General features: G+C 42.1%; 1 protein-coding gene across 1 annotated transcript in view; it reads right to left on the bottom strand.

Annotated features, from left to right (window-relative positions):
- LOC145399142 (uncharacterized) overlaps positions 1-19913 on the bottom strand; it is a 313723-nt gene that overhangs the window by 139579 nt on the left and 154231 nt on the right. Inside the window, exons 13-16 of the mRNA XM_080271880.1 lie at positions 19767-19902; positions 18193-18292; positions 12202-12788; positions 2916-3079 (exon numbers count right to left, since the gene is read on the bottom strand). Of these exons, the coding sequence (XP_080128006.1) occupies positions 2916-3079; positions 12202-12788; positions 18193-18292; positions 19767-19902 (987 nt within the window). The remainder of the gene's footprint in view (positions 1-2915; positions 3080-12201; positions 12789-18192; positions 18293-19766; positions 19903-19913) is intronic.

Below are 19913 nucleotides of genomic sequence, written 5' to 3'. Positions count from 1 at the left end.
ATACATGTACATACACATGTACGTAAGTAATGCACACATGAACATACGTATATGTATCTATACAGTATGTATGCATGACAGAGTAAATAAATAAACTAAAGAAACAAACAACAATCAGCTAGCAATCTGGCAGTTCCCAACAGTGACAGGGGCCTAACTCCCCACCCTCTAAAGGGTGTCAAAAGAGACCCCATCACTGCCCCGTGGCAGACTTGTCTAACCTAGCCCTAACAGTGCCTACCCTTGCCACCTCCTAAAACCAGGCCTCTAAGGCCCTCCCTCACGGAAGTGCCCTAATGACACCCCTTCAGGGTTCGGCTTCATACTACAGCAAGGACTCTAAGTGGCAGACCGGAGAGCCAGCTGACAAAGCAGGAAAAGAAACGTGCGAAGACTCAGCGCAAGTCAGAGTTGCTGTAAGTTGGGCCAGGAGTGAGAATAAAAGTCTTTGGAGAAGTGACACCACGTTTCACTATCTCAGTGACTGGGGCAGAGATGTGGCTGCTGCAACTGCTGGGCTGGAGTGGATGAGAGGGATGACCAATGACTGCACCAAAACACTCCCATCCCTCATTTACCATCTGAAACTAAAGTCCTCCCTGTCAGAGATTACCTCAATATAGGAGCCACACAATTCCTTGCAGCAGCCTGTGCCAATACACAACACCTCTGTCATTACATGACAGAAACACAACACACCTAGGTATGTAAAACAATCACCACCCACATATTATGAAACCTTTTGGAATAACATCCCACCTCCAGACATTCCAACACTAGTAATGAAGAAACACCTACATACTAACAACACAGGGCAATACAACACCTCTGTCACTGTGTTACAAGCCCCCCTCTTGACATCCATACATTGGTGTCATTAAATATGTGAGATCAAGTTCATCTAGTTAGGTTTAGAGCAGGATGTCACCCAGCCTTTCTCTGCTGCCAGCTTAGATTTGAGTGGAGTGGAATCACAGATGACACATGCTCAACTTGTACCATTAACCCACACAACATGACATATACCACACTAAGATACAGACACATCAGTAGCATACATAACCTACAGGACGAACCCATAGGGTGCTCGATCAGATGGACTGGGGTTGAGCAACAACAACAACAGTTATACAAGGTATCGTGCATACTCCGAAACATGTCGATCAGGCTTTGCTTTGATATTCAGTAAATCTGAATTACCCAGAGTAATTCAGCCAAGCCCTACTCCAGTTAAAGTAAAAAGACGGATATTGCATGGTATCCCCCATCGGCTCAAAATTCGGCATCATGCCAGATATCGTGTTACTATCCGTCTTGAACCTCTATCCTAAAAAGTTTCCCATGAGTAAAGGATGAAAATCGAGCATAAAATACAATAAAGTAATGATACAGTACAGTAATACAGTGCCAGCTAGCTACCATTTATGAACTGGTTGATACACCTCAACACCAGATACTGCATAGAACCCCTGGTTACATCCTATTTCGACGCTGGATATTGCTTTAATAGAGCCGAGCTGGCTGTGCTGGATATTGCATTGGGCTGGATATTGCAACAACAGATACCTGAGAGTTTATTGTATCTTTGAAATATTTTTTAAAAGCTTTGGTTTAGAGAACTTTGTTTTTGATAATGTTAGTGTGTGTAAAGTAATACTATAAAGATTTTGAACATTTAGCCAAATGACCCAAATAATTATAGTGAAGTATCCGTACACAGATGCACTGTCTATTATGAGGTTTGTTTTGAACAGTGTTTCACTGACATTACTTTTTATGCCTCTGGTGTGAACTACAGACCCTACAGAAATCTACTCACGATCTACTGTAAACTATACATATATATTTTGAGTTCTGAACTTTGTTCAAAATATATTGAGGCCTTGGGAATAAAGTGCAAAATGAAGTATATTCAAAATGCTAGCATCATTTTGAAAAAATAATTTTTTGCAGGCAACTGCAGCTCCTGAAACATCCAGGCATTAGATATGAATGAACTCTCATACACAAGACTGCCACATGAGAATAACAGCTAAGAAAGAATGTGTTAATATTGGAGCTTCCTCCTCCTACACACTGTGTAGGAGGAGGAAGCTGAAAGTTAATGTAAACAAAAGTAAAGTTATGGTGTTTGAGAGGAATGAAGTCACAGAGTGTGCAGTGAGGTTGGATGGTGAGGATATGGAGAATGTGAGTGCATTCAAGTACTTGGGTAGTGTGATGAGTAAGGATGGAACTTTGGGGGATGAAGTATGTGAAAGGGTACAGCAGGGAAGGAAGGTTGTTGGCACACTGAAAGCAGTGATGAGAAATAGGGAGGTGAGTATGGAAGTTAAGAAGTCACTGCATGATGGTATTGTGATCCCTACCCTGACGTATGGAAGCGAGGCGTGGACCTTGCAAGAGGGGAACAAGTCAAGAGTGAGAGCAGTGGAAATGAGTTACTTGAGAGGAGCATGTGGAGTGACATGGAGGGACAGGTTGACGAATGAAGAAGTGAAGGAACGTTGTGGGGTAGATGTGGATGTGGTTGAAAAGATTAGGAGAAATACACTGAGGTGGTTTGGACATGTGGAGAGAATGGAGAATGAAAGACTGACTAAGAGGGTGTATGTAGGTGAGGTGGAGGGAGGGAGAGGGAGGGGTAGACCGAGGATGAGGTGAAGGGATGGAGTTGAGAGGTATCTGAGGGAGGGGGGGATGAGTTGGGGGGAGGGGAGTCAAATGGTGAGTGACAGAGTGACTTGGAGGCGTTTTGTCTGCGGCCACCCTTTGCAGGATTAGGGCATCGGGCTATAGATAGATAGATTAAAAAAAAAAAAAAAAGTGGCTATATTACAAAGTATTTATAAACAGGAGGAATGGAAAATGAAAATGGCAGAAGACTTATAGATAAGAATGAAGAAGTTCCTCACCTTAAAATTCTTTATGCCCAATCTTGACGAGACTGTACGGTGAAGAAGATGTTGCGGGGGACGTGGCAGAGTGCAGATGGTACGGCTTTTACTGCTAACACCAGGAATGTTTGGCTGTTCTCTATACTGTGGGGCCACTCTCACTGTGTAGCATGACTGTGGATCTGGCAGTTACAAGAGGGAAATTCTGACAACACAGGTTATTAGATAAGATATCAAAAGTTCCCGAACAAGAACTAAAAATTCCTTGTGGGGAGCACTGCATAAGTAATGACAAAATTATGCTGGCAAGTTCTCTCTTCAAGGTTTCAGAGATCATGGAACTACATGTATCTTAACCTATGAGGACCATAACAAGCATATAAGGTTTAGGCACCTATCAGATGCCACTAGTTTTTATCCCCTGAAGATATTTTTTGCAAAAAATTTGTGAAAGTTACAGTCATTCCACTGGGGGAGGCGGTGGCTCAATCGGTAGAGAGGTGGCCTGCAGTCCTTACGGACCCAGGTTCGAATCCCGGCTGGGGCAGGGAACAGTTTAAGGATTTGAATTTCATTAAATCAGGCTTTACTAATCTACCAGAAGACCCGCCGACATGTCGTAAAAATACCCCCGCTAATACCAATACACCAGTCCTGTATGAGACAGCCCTAGCATGTATTCAATATGGACGGTGGGTGTTAGCGCCGAAGTGGTGACATGTAGAGGTGTATGGTATGTAGGAGGACTGCTGGGCCTTGATAGCAGGCTGTGAAGCCTATGCCCAGAGTCGGACACATAATAAAAAAAAAAAAAAAAAAAAAAAAAAAGTTCATATAAGGAAATAAAGTTTCTGAGAATGCTGCATGAAAACAATTTACACCATTTGCACTGCAGAAGCTGAGTTGATGCACACTGCAGATGCACTGGCAATGTGCAACCTACCACTCTGTTTCGAGATGGCATTTGATTTGGAGGTCTTTCTAATGACTTCTGTTTTATTTTGTGATTATATTATCACCAAATAGGTTCAGTTCTTCAGTCATACTGAATGTGTGTGTGTGTGTGTGTGTGTGTGTGTTTACCTAGTTGTGATATACAGGAAATGAGCTACGCTCGTGGGGTCCCGTTTTTATTTCTTGATAAATCAAAAATTGCTTTGAACTCCTTTAAGTTTTTAGACTGGATGATCTCTTTGTCCAGGCTATACCATATACAGGAAATGAGCTATGCTCGTGGGGTCCCATTTTTGTTTCTCGATAAGTCAAATTTTGCTTTGAACTCCTCTAAGTTTATAGACTGGATGAACTCTTTCTCCAGGCTATACCACAGGTCTATGCATCTATATAGAAAACTATATTTCTTGATATCATCCATCATGCAACTTGGTTTTTTCAGTTTCATTCCATGTCCTCTTGTTACTCTCCCATCCCATACAAACGGATCTTTTATGTCAATTTTTCTACTCCCATCCTGGCCCTGAACACTGCAATCATGTTGCCCCTCTCTCTCCTTTCCTCTAAGGACAGCAGGTCAAGTTTTTACAGCCTTTCCCTGTAAGAGAGATCTGCCAGGCCAGGGACTATCTTGGCCGCTGTTCTTTGTATTCTCTCAATCTTGTTTTTATCTTATTCCAACCTGGGATGGATTATGGCCACTATCAATTTTTTCATCATCTCCTCATCTATGTAATGGAATGCCACTCTTATGTTAGCCAAGAGATTATATGTCTCTCTAACTATCTTGTGTGTTTTTCAGGTGACAAATTATCCTGGACCAGCACTCCCATGTCCTTCTCTTCTCTTGCTTTTGTATTTAGTTCATTACCCATCTAATAATTCAGTGATGGTCTCTTTGTACTTTTACCTATTTCCAATATTTCACATTTTTTTTGCGTTGAATTTCATTTCCCACATTCGGCTCCAGTCATGAATCCCATCCATGTCCTCCTGCTGCATTTTACAGGCTTCTTCAATTTCTACTCTCCTCATGATCTTCGCATCATCAGCAAACAGACTTGCATAACTGTTCATTCCATCTACCATGTCGTTTACGTAAATCAGGAACATTATGGGCGCTCACACTCAGCCCTGTGGAACTCCACTTGTTACTTCCCTCCATCCAGACATCCTGTCGTTTATTACTGTCCTCACATGTCTGTCTCTCAAAAAGTCTCTCATTCACTCTAAGAGATTCCCCTTCAGTCCTCCTGTGTGCTCCAATCTCCACAATAGTCGTTTGTGAGGTACCCTGTCAAAGGCTATCTCCAAATCTAAATACACACAATCCACTCAACCATCTCTCTCCTGTAGCATGTAAATCGCTCTTGAGTAAAAGCTTAACAAGTTGGATACACACGACCTTCCACTTCCGAATCCAAACTGACTTTCTGCCAAAATGTCCATCTCCTCCAAATATTTTATCCATCTGGTTTTGCAGGATTCTCTTGCACAGTTTAGCAACCAAGCTGGTCAGGGACACTGGTCTATAATTCAGGGGTTTTTCCTTGTTCCCTCCCTTATAAATTGGTACTGCACTGGCCCTGTTCCATTCCCAAGGCACTTTCCCTTCTTCCAGAGAATACACAATTAAACTGTGAATCTTATCTGAAAGTTGTTCTCTGCATTCCTTTAGTATCTGATTAGAGATCTTGTTTGGTCCTGGGGACTTTCTCACATCTTGAGTTTCCAGTAATTTGCATACTTCTTGCACTTCAACGTTTACATCTTTTAACACTACATATTTCTAGTCACTCCCTCCTCCTCCACAAAATCATTTTCTCTAGTGAAGACTGATTGGAAGCATTTGTTCATTATTTCAGCTTGCATAACTGCAACAGACATTTCTTTCTACTTTCAGCTTATTCATAACTTCCTTTTGTTTCAATTTGCCATTAACAAACCTTAAAACAATTTAGGTTCTTCCTTACATTTGTCAACCACACCTTTTTCAAAGTTACTTTCTTGCTCTCAACATATTCTTGTAAATTCATTTCTAGCTCTTTTATATTCTTCCTTTGTTCTATCATTACTTCTCTTTCTCATTTTTGTTCCATGCCATTTCCCTTTCTTTTCCAATCTTTTATTGAACCAGTCATTTCTCCAGTTCTCTTTCCTACCAAATTTTGGCACATACTTTTTCACACAAATGTTATAGAAGTCTAGAAAGATATCCCATATCTTCTGTCTCTCTCGTTTCCCAGAATTCTCCCAAATCCACTTCTAAAAATTTTCTCAATCCTGTAAAGTTTGCTTTCCCAAAGCTGTATCTTCCATGCCTGTATAGCCCATCTCTCATCTTCCCATTTCCCTCTATCGTTTGGAACTCTTTCACTACATGACCACTTTATCCCATAAAACACTGATATTTCAGAGATTCAATTGCATCAGGTTCTTTGGCTAGAATTAAATTTAGTCTTTCTGGTGTGGACCGGACAAAGGACTTGGTAATGAGTACATGGAATGTAAGAGGAGCGAATGATGAGGTGAAAGAGAGAGAGATTGTCCAGGTGCTTGAGGGTGCGAAAGTGGATGTATGTGGAATAACTGAAACAAAATGGAGAGGAGAAAGTGTGAGAGAATGCGAGTATGGATGGGGTATATGTGCAGGAGTAGATGAGAATGAGAGGGCAAAGGAAGGAGTGTGTATAGTTGTGAGTAAAAGATTGAAGAAGAGCATAAGACAGCATGGATCAGCTGGGTCAAGGATTGTGTGGGTAAAGTTGAAAGTTGGAATACAAATGTGGGCGATTGTGTGTGTGTATGCGCCAACGCAAGATCGTGCTAGAAGAGTGAGAGAAGAGTTCTGGACAAATGTGGAAATGTGCATGGAAAAGTTTGGAAGGAATGAGAGAGTGTTTTTGATTGGTGATATGAATGGTAATGTTGGTAATGTGAAGGTGGATGGAATAGTTGGTGAGTGGGGTGTGCCTGCCGAGATAGATGAGAATGGGAGTGCGTTAGTGGACATTTGTGCTGGGAGGGGGTTGGTGATAGCCAATACCCTCTTCAGGAATAAAATGATCCACAGGTATACATGGCGAGTGATGAGAAGGGTGGGTGGTGAACTGAATGAAAGGAAGGAATGATTGATTATGTGTGTGTGGATGAAAGGATGCGAAGATGTGTAAAGGATGCAAGAGTGTATAGAGGTTGGGGGAGTGGACTTTCTGACCACTACTTGGTGGTGGCCAGAATTAGGATGCAAGTGAGATGGAGGAATAGAAGAAGGGAAAGACGAGAGGAAGGAGTAGTTGCAAGGAGAGTGGAAAGGTTACAAGAGGATGAGAAAAAGGCAGAGTATAAGAGAGAAGTGGAGGAACGATTGGGCAAATATGAATTGGAGCAGATGGGAGACGTGGAAGATGTGTGTAAGATATTTACAGAAGAAATATGTGCAGCATGTGATGTGGTGTGTGGAAGGAAGAGAAGGCGGAGGGGGGGTGCAAGGAACAGCGTGGTGGACGGAAGAGGTGAAACAGGCTGTGGCACAAAAGAAGAAAGCATACAATGAATGGGTGAGAAATAGGGGCGTGGAAGAAGTTGAGAGGCGGAAGAGAGAGTTATATGTGGAAAGGAAGAGAGAGGTGAAAAGATTGGTAAGAGAGAGTAAGAAGAGAGTGGATGAGGAATTTGGAAGGAATTTGAGTGTAAAGTGGAGGGACTGTAAGAAAAAGTTCTGGAGAGAAGTGAAAAGAGTAAGACAGGGTGGAAGTGAAGTTAGCAGAGGAGTGAAAGATAAAAATGGTAGATTACTAGTGGAGAAGGGAGAAAAAGTGAGCAGATGGAGAGAACACTTTAAGGAATTGTTGAACGTAGAGGATGGAAGTAATGCGAGTATAAGTGGCTGGGGAATGGCTGGGAGAAGGAGGGAGGCAAGAAGACAGGAAGAAATCAGTAGGATAGAAGTTGTGGAAGCAATGAAGAAAGTTAAATCGGGGAAAGCCCCAGGAATTGATGGAGTGTGTGGTGAAATGCTGAAGCATGGGGGAGAGATAGTAGTAGAATGGATGTGGAAGATGTGCAGATTGGCCTGGGAGGAAGGTAGAGTCCCGGAGGATTGGAAGTCAGGTATAATTATTCCCTTGTACAAAGGAAAAGGGGAAAAAGAAGTGTGTGGTAATCATAGGGGCATTTGTCTTCTTAGTATAATAGGAAAAGTGTATGGTAGGATACTTATAGACAGAGTTAGAGAAAGAACAGAGAAATTAGTTGGAGAAGAACAGGGAGGCTTTAGGAAGGGAAGAGGTTGTGTAGATCAGATATTCATTCTTAGATCTTTAGTGGAAAAGTTTCTAGAGAAGGGAAAGAAGTTGTATGCGGCTTTCATGGATTTGGAGAAAGCATATGACAGGGTGGATAGACAAGGATTGTGGAAAGTGTTAAGAATATATGGAGTAGATGGGAAGTTGTTGAATGCTGTGAAGAGTATGTACGATGGTGCGAAGGCTGCAGTGCATGTGGATGGTGAACTAAGTGAATTTTTCTCTTTGAAAGTTGGTTTGAAACAGGGATGTGTCATGTCTCCATGGTTGTTCAATCTGTACATGGATGGGGTAATAAAAGAGGTACAAGGTAGGGTAGTGGATGTTGGAGTGGCCCTGGTGAGAGAGGATAGTGTTTGGAAACTCCCTGTACTGTTGTTTGCAGATGATACTGTGTTGTTGAGTGAAGACGAAGGGGAGTTGCAAGGCTTGGTGGATGAGTCTGGGAGAGTGTGTAAGAAACGGAACCTAAAGGTGAATGTAGGGAAGAGTAAAGTGATGGTCTTTGAGAGAGGTGAAGTTAGTGAATGTACAGCGAGGTTAGATGGTGAGGAATTGGAAAATGTGAGTACGTTTAAGTATTTGGGTAGTGTGATGAGTAAAGATGGAGGTTTGGAGGGTGAAGTGCTTGAAAGGGTACAGCAGGGAAGAAAGGTTGCTGGTTCCTTGAAAGCAGTGATAAGAAACAGGGAAGTGAGCATGGAAGTGAAAAAGTTACTACATGACAGTATTGTGATACCAACTCTAACGTACGGAAGTGAAGCTTGGACATTGTTGGAAGGACACAAATCAAGAGTGAGAGCAGTGGAAATGAGTTATTTAAGAGGAGCCTGTGGAGTCACATGGAGAGACAGGCTGACGAATGAGGATATAAAGGAGCGTTGTGGTGTGGATGTGGATGTGATAGGAAGCGTTATGAGGAACACACTGAGGTGGTTTGGCCATGTGGAGAGGATGGAGGGTGAGAGACTGACGAAGAGAGTGTATGTGAGTGAGGTGGAGGGGGGAAGAGGGAGGGGGAGGCCGAGGATGAGATGGAGGGATGGGGTGGAGAGGTATATGAGAGAGGGGGTGTGAGTTGGGAGCAGGGCAGTGAAATGGCGGGGGACAGGGCGACTTGGAGGCGATTTGTTTGTGGCCACCCCAAACGGGATTGAGGCGTCTGGCAATAGATAGATAGATAGACGGATGGTGTGTCATCTCCCTTAAATCTTGTCTCTTCTTTGGCCCACTGGGTCATTACAATGTCCATTGCTACATTTAATAGTATACTGCCCCACAAATCTTCATTACTTCCTGAGTCCCACTCCTCCCAGTTTACCTCTTTACAACTGAAGTCACCCATCAGGATTATGTTGTTGCTGTTCTCGATCACTTTCTTTAGGGTATCTAATCATGTCTGACAACATCTCCTGATATTCCTCCTCAATCCATGCCCTTGTCTTGGGGGGGGGGACACGCTACTGCAATGTCTCTCTTACCTTTCCCTCTGGTTTCTATTACCATGTTTATCACTTCAGCCATACCTTCTCCCAATTCCATACTATCCACATTTAGGATGTTTTTCACTGTTATCATCAACCCTCCTGTTTTTTCTTTCTATCACTTCTCCATATATCATATTTTCCATCTCCCATTTTTATTTCAATATTCTCTTTTAGCTTAGTCTCTACGAGGGACGAAATGTCTGGCTCATTTACCCTCAAGAAATTGCCTATTTCTAGCCTTGTGGAGATTAGACCATCTACATTAACATATGCCACTTTCAATCTTTTTTGCATTGTTTTTTATTCTGTCCTTCTCTTCCCCATTCTCCTTCGGTACTTCTTCCTCAATTTCTGATCCTGTCTTCTCTTCATCCGTTCTCTGGTCGTTTTTTTCCTTCACTTCCTTAACAAGTTCCTTTATTTTGGCTCTCTCTTCCTCATTTGCATCTCTCCTTAATCAGATATTTTTAATCCTTCCTTATCTGCTAATTTCCAAGTCTTGTTGATTATTTCATTTACTGTGACCTGAGATTCAAATTTTACTTTGAGTGGCCTTGCCCCTCCCTCTACATATTTTCCCAGCCTAAATACTACTTTGATCTCCATTTGGGCTTTGTCCTTTCCTTCCATAACTACTGACACTATTTCCTTCGCCCCTCTCGGTTCTTTCCTTTCTCTTTCTGACTCACCAATATCGTTTTTTTTTTAACCCTTTAACCGCGGGGCGTCACTTTCGTGACGCTTGGGAGCAAGGGATCATACCGTGGGGCGTCACTTTTGTGATTCTGTGTTATTTTGAATTTGCCCGGGCTTTCAAGTGGTGGCTTGTATCATCTATCAGTACTGCCAATGTCCAGCACTAGTCAGCACTCCTAATCTCATCTGTACTCCCATCCATTGTTGACAATTTAGCCATTTCTTCCCATTCTTGACTCCCCTCCCTACCTCCCCTCCATTACCCTCTCCTCTTGCCTGCCCAGCCACGCTGCACTAAGTAAATCTTCCCTGGAATAATCCACTGATTTCATCCATTGTAATAAGCCCGATGCCCTATTCTTATACCAAATAATATATATAAAAAAGAAATAAGGTAAGTGATAGTGTCATACACCTGGAATTGGCTAATTATCACCTGACAACACCTCACGTGCACTCATTCGCTAATTTTCGCTGTTTATTTCCCCTTGAAATATGCCGTATAATCTATTCTCATAATAAAAATATATATATGAGAAAGGAAGGGAGAAGCCTAAGTGATATTTACATTCACCTGGAACTACCTAATTTATTATGTATTGTCTAGATTTCCTGCCAATCATTTCATAACGTATATATTAGCAGCTGTCACCATGATGACATTGGCAGCTTTACACTCCCCCTAGGCCACCACAGCATTCAGTTTTCTGTCGTCTTTCAAGGTGAAACCACGTCGGATTCGCGCCTGTCCAATTCCGCCGCTTTTTAGCCCCATGCAAAGGGCCCTGTGACCTCTGCCCCTACTAAACCTCGTGTGAAAAGGGGTAAAGGGCTAAGTGACTGCTGTGGAATGTGAACTGGCTAATTTATCAATGAAAATGATGGACAGTGACTACGATCTTTCTGGTGACTAAAACAGTGCAAGTGGAAATGTAAATAATGTGTAAACAGCAAGTGAAAGCAATGAATGTAAATATAAGTGGACAGTGGAAAATAGTTTTATAAGTTGCTGCAAGTGACAGTGCATAACACAGTGTAAATAAAATAGAAATGTAAATACTGTAATGTAAATAAAATAGAGAATGTAAATAGAAATGTAAAAATGTACAAGTATAAGAATACAAGTATATATACTAGGAGTAATGAAAGTGAATGTTTCACTCTAGCATGTATGAATACTAAGAGTTATGAAAGTGGAAGTGAAAGTGACAGTTCGCTCTCAACGCTAGTATACAGGTTGAGAAAGTGAATGCTACGTATTTTACTGAAAGAGAAATTGAATGCCTACAGTGACAATAAACTACTATTACTGAAGGAAACTTATGGATAAAGACTGAAGATATATATAAGTGTTATATAGTAATAGGAATATAAAATGTGAGTGTTTTTATGAATAATAAATGACAGAATACCAGCGGCGAACGATCGGAAGTGGGAAGGCCATACGCACTCGTAATTTTCATTGCTTTCACAGTGTTTTTTTTTTAGAGTATGGATTCCAAACTATTTGAAAATCATAGAATAGTGTTTCTAGTGATAATATCAGGCTGTGGTAATCATATTACAGGGTGTCGGGAAGTGTAAAGTGGAGACTTTGTTACTCAACTTCAGAGGTCTCCACAAGTCCTACGGTACTCAATGAAGGCTCAACAAACATCCCAGGAGAAAGCTAAAGGTATGTGCCATATGCATATTTAATTATAATATTCTAGGACTAATAACCGATTTTTGGCAAATATTTTTACAAAGTCTGTCGGAGCGCAAATATCCTAGCAGGACACACAAGTCGAGCTAAAACAACCACGCGGTTTAGGGGGTTAAAACCTGAGATAGTCAAGCGTTTTATGTTGTCTGCTGCACCTCTGACAAGTGATTCTTTACTTTTTAGTACCTTCACCACATCCTTCTCCACCTTTTCTTGGTTTTTCTTTTTTAGTTGTTCTAAAATCTCCTTAAGACTTATTTTATCTTCCTGCTGAATTTTTTTGTACCCCTTAGGGTGTTCTTGGATTTCCTTGATATGTTCCTCATGCATCTTAGTTTCAGATTCATGCTTGACAAGTTTCCATTTTATCTTGTCACTTTCCTCCTCCAGCCCCTTATTTTCCCATTTAAGCTGTTTCACTTTACATGTAGCTGATTCACTACCTGCTTTTAACTCAGACACCTTTCTCTCCTGGTCAACACAGCATGAGCAGATGTGCTCTAACTTACAGCTCAACTCCTTTATCTCCCTCTCCTGTTCTAAGGTTTGTACTTGTAAGTCACTAATTATTGTCCATACCTGTTTTAATTCCTGGGCATTCTTCTCAGTCATTTTCTCCATGCTTGTTACTCTTGTCCGGTTCAGTCTGATCCTTCTATTGCTTTGATCTTCATTGAAGAACCCTGCAAACTCACTATCACTGCATGTAAACAAAGCACTGTTTCTCTCCACCATGGTGCAACTGTACAAAATTTAAAATCATTACAGTGTTTTACTCTTATTTGACCAAAACCTCCAGCCCATTTTCACTCAAATGCAATGGGACACGAATCATGCATTCAATTCTCATACTCACACTAGGCATGCTTCGTTTTCACCGCCAATTTTGCATTATTTTCCCACAATATGTACGGAGCTCCACCTCTGACAACGTTCTTTGTGTGTATTTACCTAGTTGTGATACACAGGAAATGAGATATGCTCGTGGGGTCCCGTCTCCTTTTCTCAATAAATCAAATTTGCTTTGAACTAGTTTAAGTTTTTTGACTGGATGATATCTTTGTCTAGGCTATTCCACAGGTCTATACATCTATATGGAAAACTATATTTCTCGATATTCTTCAAGTAACCTGACTTTTTCAGTTTCATTCTGTGTCCTCTTGTTACTCTCCCATCCCATATAAACTGATCTTTTCTATAAATTTTATCTCCTCCCATCATGGCCTTGAATACAGCAATCATGTCACCCCTTTCTTTCCTTTCTTCTAGGGAAGGCAGATCCAGCTTGTACAGCCTCTCACTGTATGACAGATCTGCCAGGCCAGGGACCACCTTGGTTGCTGTTCTTTGTATTCTCTCGATTTGGTTTATATCTTCTTGTGGGGACCATACAATTGCTGCATATTCCAACCCGGGGCAGATCATGGCCACTATCAATTTTTTTCATCATCTCATCCATGTAATGGAATGCCACTCTTATACTGGTCAAGAGATTGTAAGTCTCTCTGTCTTGTTGACATGTTTTTCCGGTAAAAAACTATCCTGAACCAGCACTCCCAAATCTTTCTCTTCACTCGCTTTTGTGATTGGTTCATTAACCATCATTTACGGTAACTCAGTGAAGGCCTCTTGGTACTTTTACCCATTTCCAATATTTCACATTTTTTTGCATTGAATTTCAATTCCCACATCTGGCTCCAATCATGTATCCTATCCAGGTCCTCCTGCAGCATTTTACAGTCTTCATCGACTTCTACTTTCCTCAAGACCTTTGCATCATCAGCAAACAGACTTCCATAATTGTTCATTCCATCTACCATATTGTTTATGTAAATCAGGAACATTACTGGCACTAACACTAAGCCCTGTGGGACTCCACTTGTCACTTCCCTCCATCCAGACATCCTGTCCTTTCTTACTGTCCTCATTTGTCTGTCTCCCAAGAAGTCTCTCATACACTCCAGGAGGTTTCCCTTCAGTCCTCCTGTGCTGCAAATTCCCACATTAGTTGCTTGTGGGGCATCCCGACAATGGCTTTCTCCAAATCTAAATACACACAATCCACCCAACCGTCTCTCTCCTGTAGCACGTTAACTGCTCTTGAGCAAAAGCTCAGCTAGTTGGAAACACATGACCTTCCACTTCTGAATCCAAACTGACTTTCAGCCAAAATGATAAAATGTTCATCTCCTCCAGAAACTTTATCCATCTGTCTATCAGGATTCTCTTGTGCAATTTTGCGACCATGATGGTCAGGGACACCACTCTATAATTCAGGGGTTCTTCCTTGTTCCCTCCCTTATTAATTGGAGAGAGAGACTGACGTGTGATGAAGTGAAGGCGCGTTGTGGTGTGGATGTGGATGTGACAGGAAGCGTTAGGAGAAACACATTAAGGTGGTTTGGCCATGTTGAGAGGATGGAGAGTGAGAGACTGATGAGGAGAGTGCATGTGAGTGAGGTGGAGGGGGGGGAGGGGGGGAGAGGGAGGGGGAGGCTGAGGATGAGATGGAGGGATGAAATGAAGAGGTATATGAGAGAGGGGAGTGTGAGCTGGGAGCAAGGCAGTGAAATGGCGGGGTACAGAGCGACATGGAGGCAATTTGTTTGTGGCCACCTCTTACGGGATTAAGGTGTCTGGCAATAGAAAAATAGGTCGATACGTGATGGAATTACAGTACCTGTAAATGTTTTCATACAGTACACGCAACCCCTCAAATTCACAGGCCCAAAATTCATTGCCGTCACTTTTATGCAGATTTTCCCCTGGTAAAAAATCTGTCAGAGATTCGAGTCCACGGAAAGCATTGGGAGGCATTCGCAGCATTTCGTGGCGTCAGTTATTTCCCGCATTCAGCCAGTCATGTGCTGTTTTGAAAGGAGGCGGCACCCATACATACCCCGCACAAGGGCCCATGCCACTCTCCCTTGCTCTCTCTCACTCTCTCACCTGCATTCGTGCCTCAAACACCTCCACTACGCTCTCGCAGGGTACCTGAACTGATTAACTTTTAACTTTCTTTATTGCCCTACTCTAGTGCTCTCATTTGTGCAAAGGCTTCAATTGCAGTGCTGTGCTATAGTGCAGAGCAAAGTATGGCCCTATTTTATGAATTTTTGTGCATGTTAGTGTTATAACTTGTGCTGCCACATGTGTGTGCCATACTGGGGTCATAGCCTAGGGTCACTATTAATTTGTGCCATAGCCTAGTTCTTCCATGTGAGTTAATGTTATTATTGCAGTGCTGTTGTAAACAGTAGAGCATTACAGCCCTATTTTGTGATTTTTTTGTGATAACTGAGTGATAACTTGTTATCCCATAGGTGTATCCAGCATGGGCCCTAAGCACCATAAGAAAATGATGAAGACAAGGTGAAGTTGCTGGACAAGTGTAGGGACAGCATGACATATGGGGCTGTTGGAAAATTCTTTAATGTAAACGGTAGCAGGGTACGGTCCATTAAGAAATGAGAGGAAAAGATTAGGGAGGTGCTGGCAGGGACTGTGCCTCCCTCGGCTAAGTACGTGTTGCTTGCCAGGGATACAGGACTATCTAAGATGGAGACTGCTTTCTGTCTTTGGATATTTTATGGTGTTTCCTGATCTCAGATATGGTTTATTAGGTCTGTGCACACTTCTGCAGTGTCAGTGACAGGCAGCAACAACAAAATTAGCCTTAATTTTTATAATCATATCCATTTACAGGTTATTTTTTAATGAAGTTTTTTTTTTTTTTAACGTGTCCAACTCTGGGCTTCACAGCCTGCTCCCAAGGCCCAGTAGTCGTCCTACATTTCGTACACCTCTACATGTCACCACTTTGGCGCTAACACCCACCGTCCATACTGAATACACACTAGGGCTGTCTCTTACAAGACTGGTGTATTGGTATTTGCGGGGGTATTTTTACGGCATGTCGGTGGGTCTTCTGGTAGATCAGTAAAGTCTGATTTTATTAAATACAAATCCTTAAACTGTTCCCTGCCCCTGCGAGGATTTGAACTTGGGTCCGTTGGGACTGTAGGCCACCTTTCTACCGACTGAGCCACCGCCTCCCCCAAATTGTATACTGTACAGTACAATAGTGCAGTATATGTTTGTGGTGTTTTAAGCCAGTTTTAAGTTCCTGTGATGGTTTCTAGGGGCTTACAGGGGTTACAGGCTACCAAAGGGGCATTTTAGGGGAGCGCGTCAAAAGTACGTGGAAATCCAAAATCACAGGGGTCCGTGTTCCCTAACCCCCACAAAACTGGCAGGTTGCCTGTACAAGTATTTCAATTTTCTGTGGGCTATAATTTGTACCTTAATACAGTATAGATAAAAATTAAATGCTTTCAATTACAGTAAACCCTTGATATACCAAACTAATTGGGGGGAGGGGTAAGTCATTATATCCAAAAATTCGCTATATCTGACAGTCATTATTAACTCAGGGATTACCGACCCAAGGTCGCTATATCTGTGGAGTTGTTTGGTCCTATGTGTGCAATCACAACTTACTCTATGAAGTTTAACATGAAGAATTCAATGGTTTATGTAGTTATACAGTACATGTACACTTAATACCATCCTGTATGAAGTTGTACATATAAATACTGTACAATGCCTATTATGTAATGTACTATGGTGTGGTGAAATGCTTAGATATGGGGGTGAGATTGTTGTGGAGTGGATATGGAAGTTGTGTAGATTGGCTTGGGAAGAGGGGAGGGTTCCAGAGGACTGGAAATCAGGTATAATTGTTCCTTTATACAAAGGAAAAGGGGAGAGAGAAGTATGTGGTAACCATAGGGGTATTTGCCTACTTAGTGTGACTGGTAAAATATATGGTAGAATACTCATTGACAGGGTTAGGCATATGACAGAGGAGCTAGTTGGAGAAGAACAAGGGGAATTTAGGAAGGGAAAAGGGTGTGTAGATCAGATATTTGTTCTATGATCTTTAGTGAAGAAGTATCTAGAGAAGGGAAGGAAAGTGTATGCTGTCTTCATGGACTTGGAGAAAGCTTATGATAGAATAGATAGGCAAGGTATGTGGAAGGTATTACAAATATATGGAGTGGAGGGGAAATTGTTGAGTGCTGTGAAGAGTATGTACGAGGGAACTAGGGCTACGATGCGAGTGGATGGTGAGCTGAGTGAGTTCTTTGATCTCAATGTGGGACTGAAACAGGGTTGTGTGATGTCTTCATGGCTGTTTAATATATACATGGATGGGGTTGTGAAGGAGGTGCAGGGTAGGGCAGTGGATGTGGGGGTGGCTCTAATGAATTAGGGTGAGATTTGGAAAATTCCGGTGTTGCTGTTTGCTGATGATACAGTACTGTTGAGTGAAGATGAATGGGAGTTGCAAAGTTTGGTGAATGAATTTGGGACAGTGTGTAGGAGGAGGAATCTGAAAGTTAATGTAAACAAAAGTAAAGTTATGGTGTTTGAGAGGAATGAAGTCACAGAGTGTGCAGTGAGGTTGGATGGTGAGGATATGGAGAATGTGAGTGCATTCAAGTACTTGGGTAGTGTGATGAGTAAGGATGGAACTTTGGGGGATGAAGTGCGTGAAAGGGTACAGCAGGGAAGGAAGGTTGTTGGCACACTGAAAGCAGTGATGAGAAATAGGGAGGTGAGTATGGAAGTTAAGAAGTCACTGCATGATTGTATTGTGATCCCTACCCTGACGTATGGAAGCGAGACATGGACCTTGCAAGAGGGGAACAAGTCAAGAGTGAGAGCAGTGGAAATGAGTTACTTGAGAGGAGCATGTGGAGTGACGTGGAGGGACAGGTTGTTGAATGAAGAAGTGAAGGAACGCTGTGGGGTGGATGTGGATGTGGTTGAGAAGATTAGGAGAAATACACTAAGGTGGTTTGGACATGTGAAGAGAATGGAGAATGAAAGACTGACTGAGAGGGTGTATGTAGGTGAGGTGGAGGGAGGGAGAGGGAGAGGTAGACCGAGGATGAGGTGCAAGGATGGAGTTGAGAGGTATATGAGGGAGGGGGGGGTGAGTTGGGGGGAGGGTAGTCAAATGGTGGGTGACAGAGCGACTTGGAGGCGTTTTGTCTGCGGCCACCATTTGCGGGATTAGGGCATTGGGCTATAGATAGATAGATAGATAGATAGATAGACTACGGTTACAGTACACTTACCATGCCAGGGAGCGAACTTCCGCCGGATATAGTGACCGATGGTCATTATATCTGGCAGAAGTTCGCTCTGGAAATGGTGGGTTGTTATATCCGAAGTTCGCTATAAAAGGGTTCGTTATATCGAGGGTTTACTGAAATAATGAACAAGAGAATAAAACAGTGAAAAAACATTACTTAAATACAACTGGCTGTTTGGCTGGGTGGCCACATCATGTTGATAAATCAACCTTTTCTTTACAATATTTATTTGAAGAGTGTTCTGTATATGTTTGAAGAGATTAATATAGCTCAAAATTCAGCTTAGATTTTATATAGTGTGCATTTATTAACGCTGTTTCATGAGACACAAAGTTGATAGCTTCTCCTAAATTTATATACAGTCTATTCTCATACCATATTCATTTTACTGCAGTATGACATGGAGAAACAAGGCCGGGATGATATACTGTACATACATACATACATCATCTAATCCTGTGTTGCCCCATATGAAGCATAGGAGCCAAGGACACCAGCCTCACTCATCCCTGAGTGGCATTACGTGAGCAATAAACCCCAACCAATCCCTTGGATATAAACCTGCACTGGCTCAATACAGCTGCAGTGCCTTAGTTACCCACTAAACCACCAGGCACCATAATTTGGTTATCTGGTTACCACCCAGCATGGTAAATGGTTTCCTGGCGTACAGGAAACCATTTGGCTTGTGACTCAGTGTAGAGTCACCAGAAGACATACAGAGGAGGAAAGAAAGAAGGAAAGAAGAGAAATGAAGATGAGGAAAGAAAGATAGAAAGAAGGACATAAAAAGAAGGAAGGAAGAAAGAGAGGAAAGGCAGCAACCCGAGAGCAGCACTACATCGAGTGAGTGGATGGTGAGTGTCCCCACCTACCACAAACTGGGATGATACAGGTGCAAAATTACTAACAGGGTGGTAAATTATATTCATGAAATATGGCGTACAGAATATACTGGTCACTAACATGACATGTGGGGTCATGTCGCAGGTAAAACACTGTATACATGTACTGTATTGATACGAGGTCAGGGTAAGATGTTAAAAGTGGTTGGCTACCATTTCTCATGCACCTCGTGTGTGATACTCAGCTTGTACCGCCACCTCACTTACTGGTAGTTCTAGAATACAATATTAAGATGTTTTGTCCAGTTGTTTAATGCCCCCTAACCCTAAGTCCAAGGTTTTTCACTTTATGCTGATTTTCCAAAACATGCATCCCTTTATTTCTCCTAGAAACCTCACTGTCTTTTAACCTCAACCAAACCTCACTTACTACCAATGTTGTGCAAAGTGGTTAAAATATTACCATCTGACATTGGAAACATGCAGCTAATAGCACACAGTGTCAGTGACTTGCACATGTAACTTAGCCAACAGCACAAAATATCAAGAATACTCGACCTACATCTGCCCTGGTGGCACCATTCAATTCAGGAAAAGATCATGATGCTGTTCAACAAAAATTATTTGTAATAAAGGTTATGCAACATCTGAATTTTGATATAATTAGATGGCAACATATAAACAGTTCCTGCATCATTTCGCAGAACCCACCTAGATGACTGAGGATAGCAGATGTGGTAGAAGCTGGGTAGTACTTTTCCTGCTGCGCTTCAAAAGGGGTACGATTGTAGCTCACCTTGTACTTCAGGACATTACTATGCAGGTCATCATCTAGGAACCATTCCACCTAGTGTACAT

This window comes from Coenobita brevimanus, chromosome 47 (genome assembly GCF_032717465.1).
Source record: "Coenobita brevimanus isolate Jiangsu-jjx chromosome 47, ASM3271746v2, whole genome shotgun sequence".
Classification (NCBI taxonomy): Eukaryota; Metazoa; Arthropoda; class Malacostraca; order Decapoda; family Coenobitidae; genus Coenobita; species Coenobita brevimanus.
The sequence above is the reverse complement of the archived record's forward strand: the minus strand, read 5'-3'. Positions and strand labels throughout refer to the sequence as shown.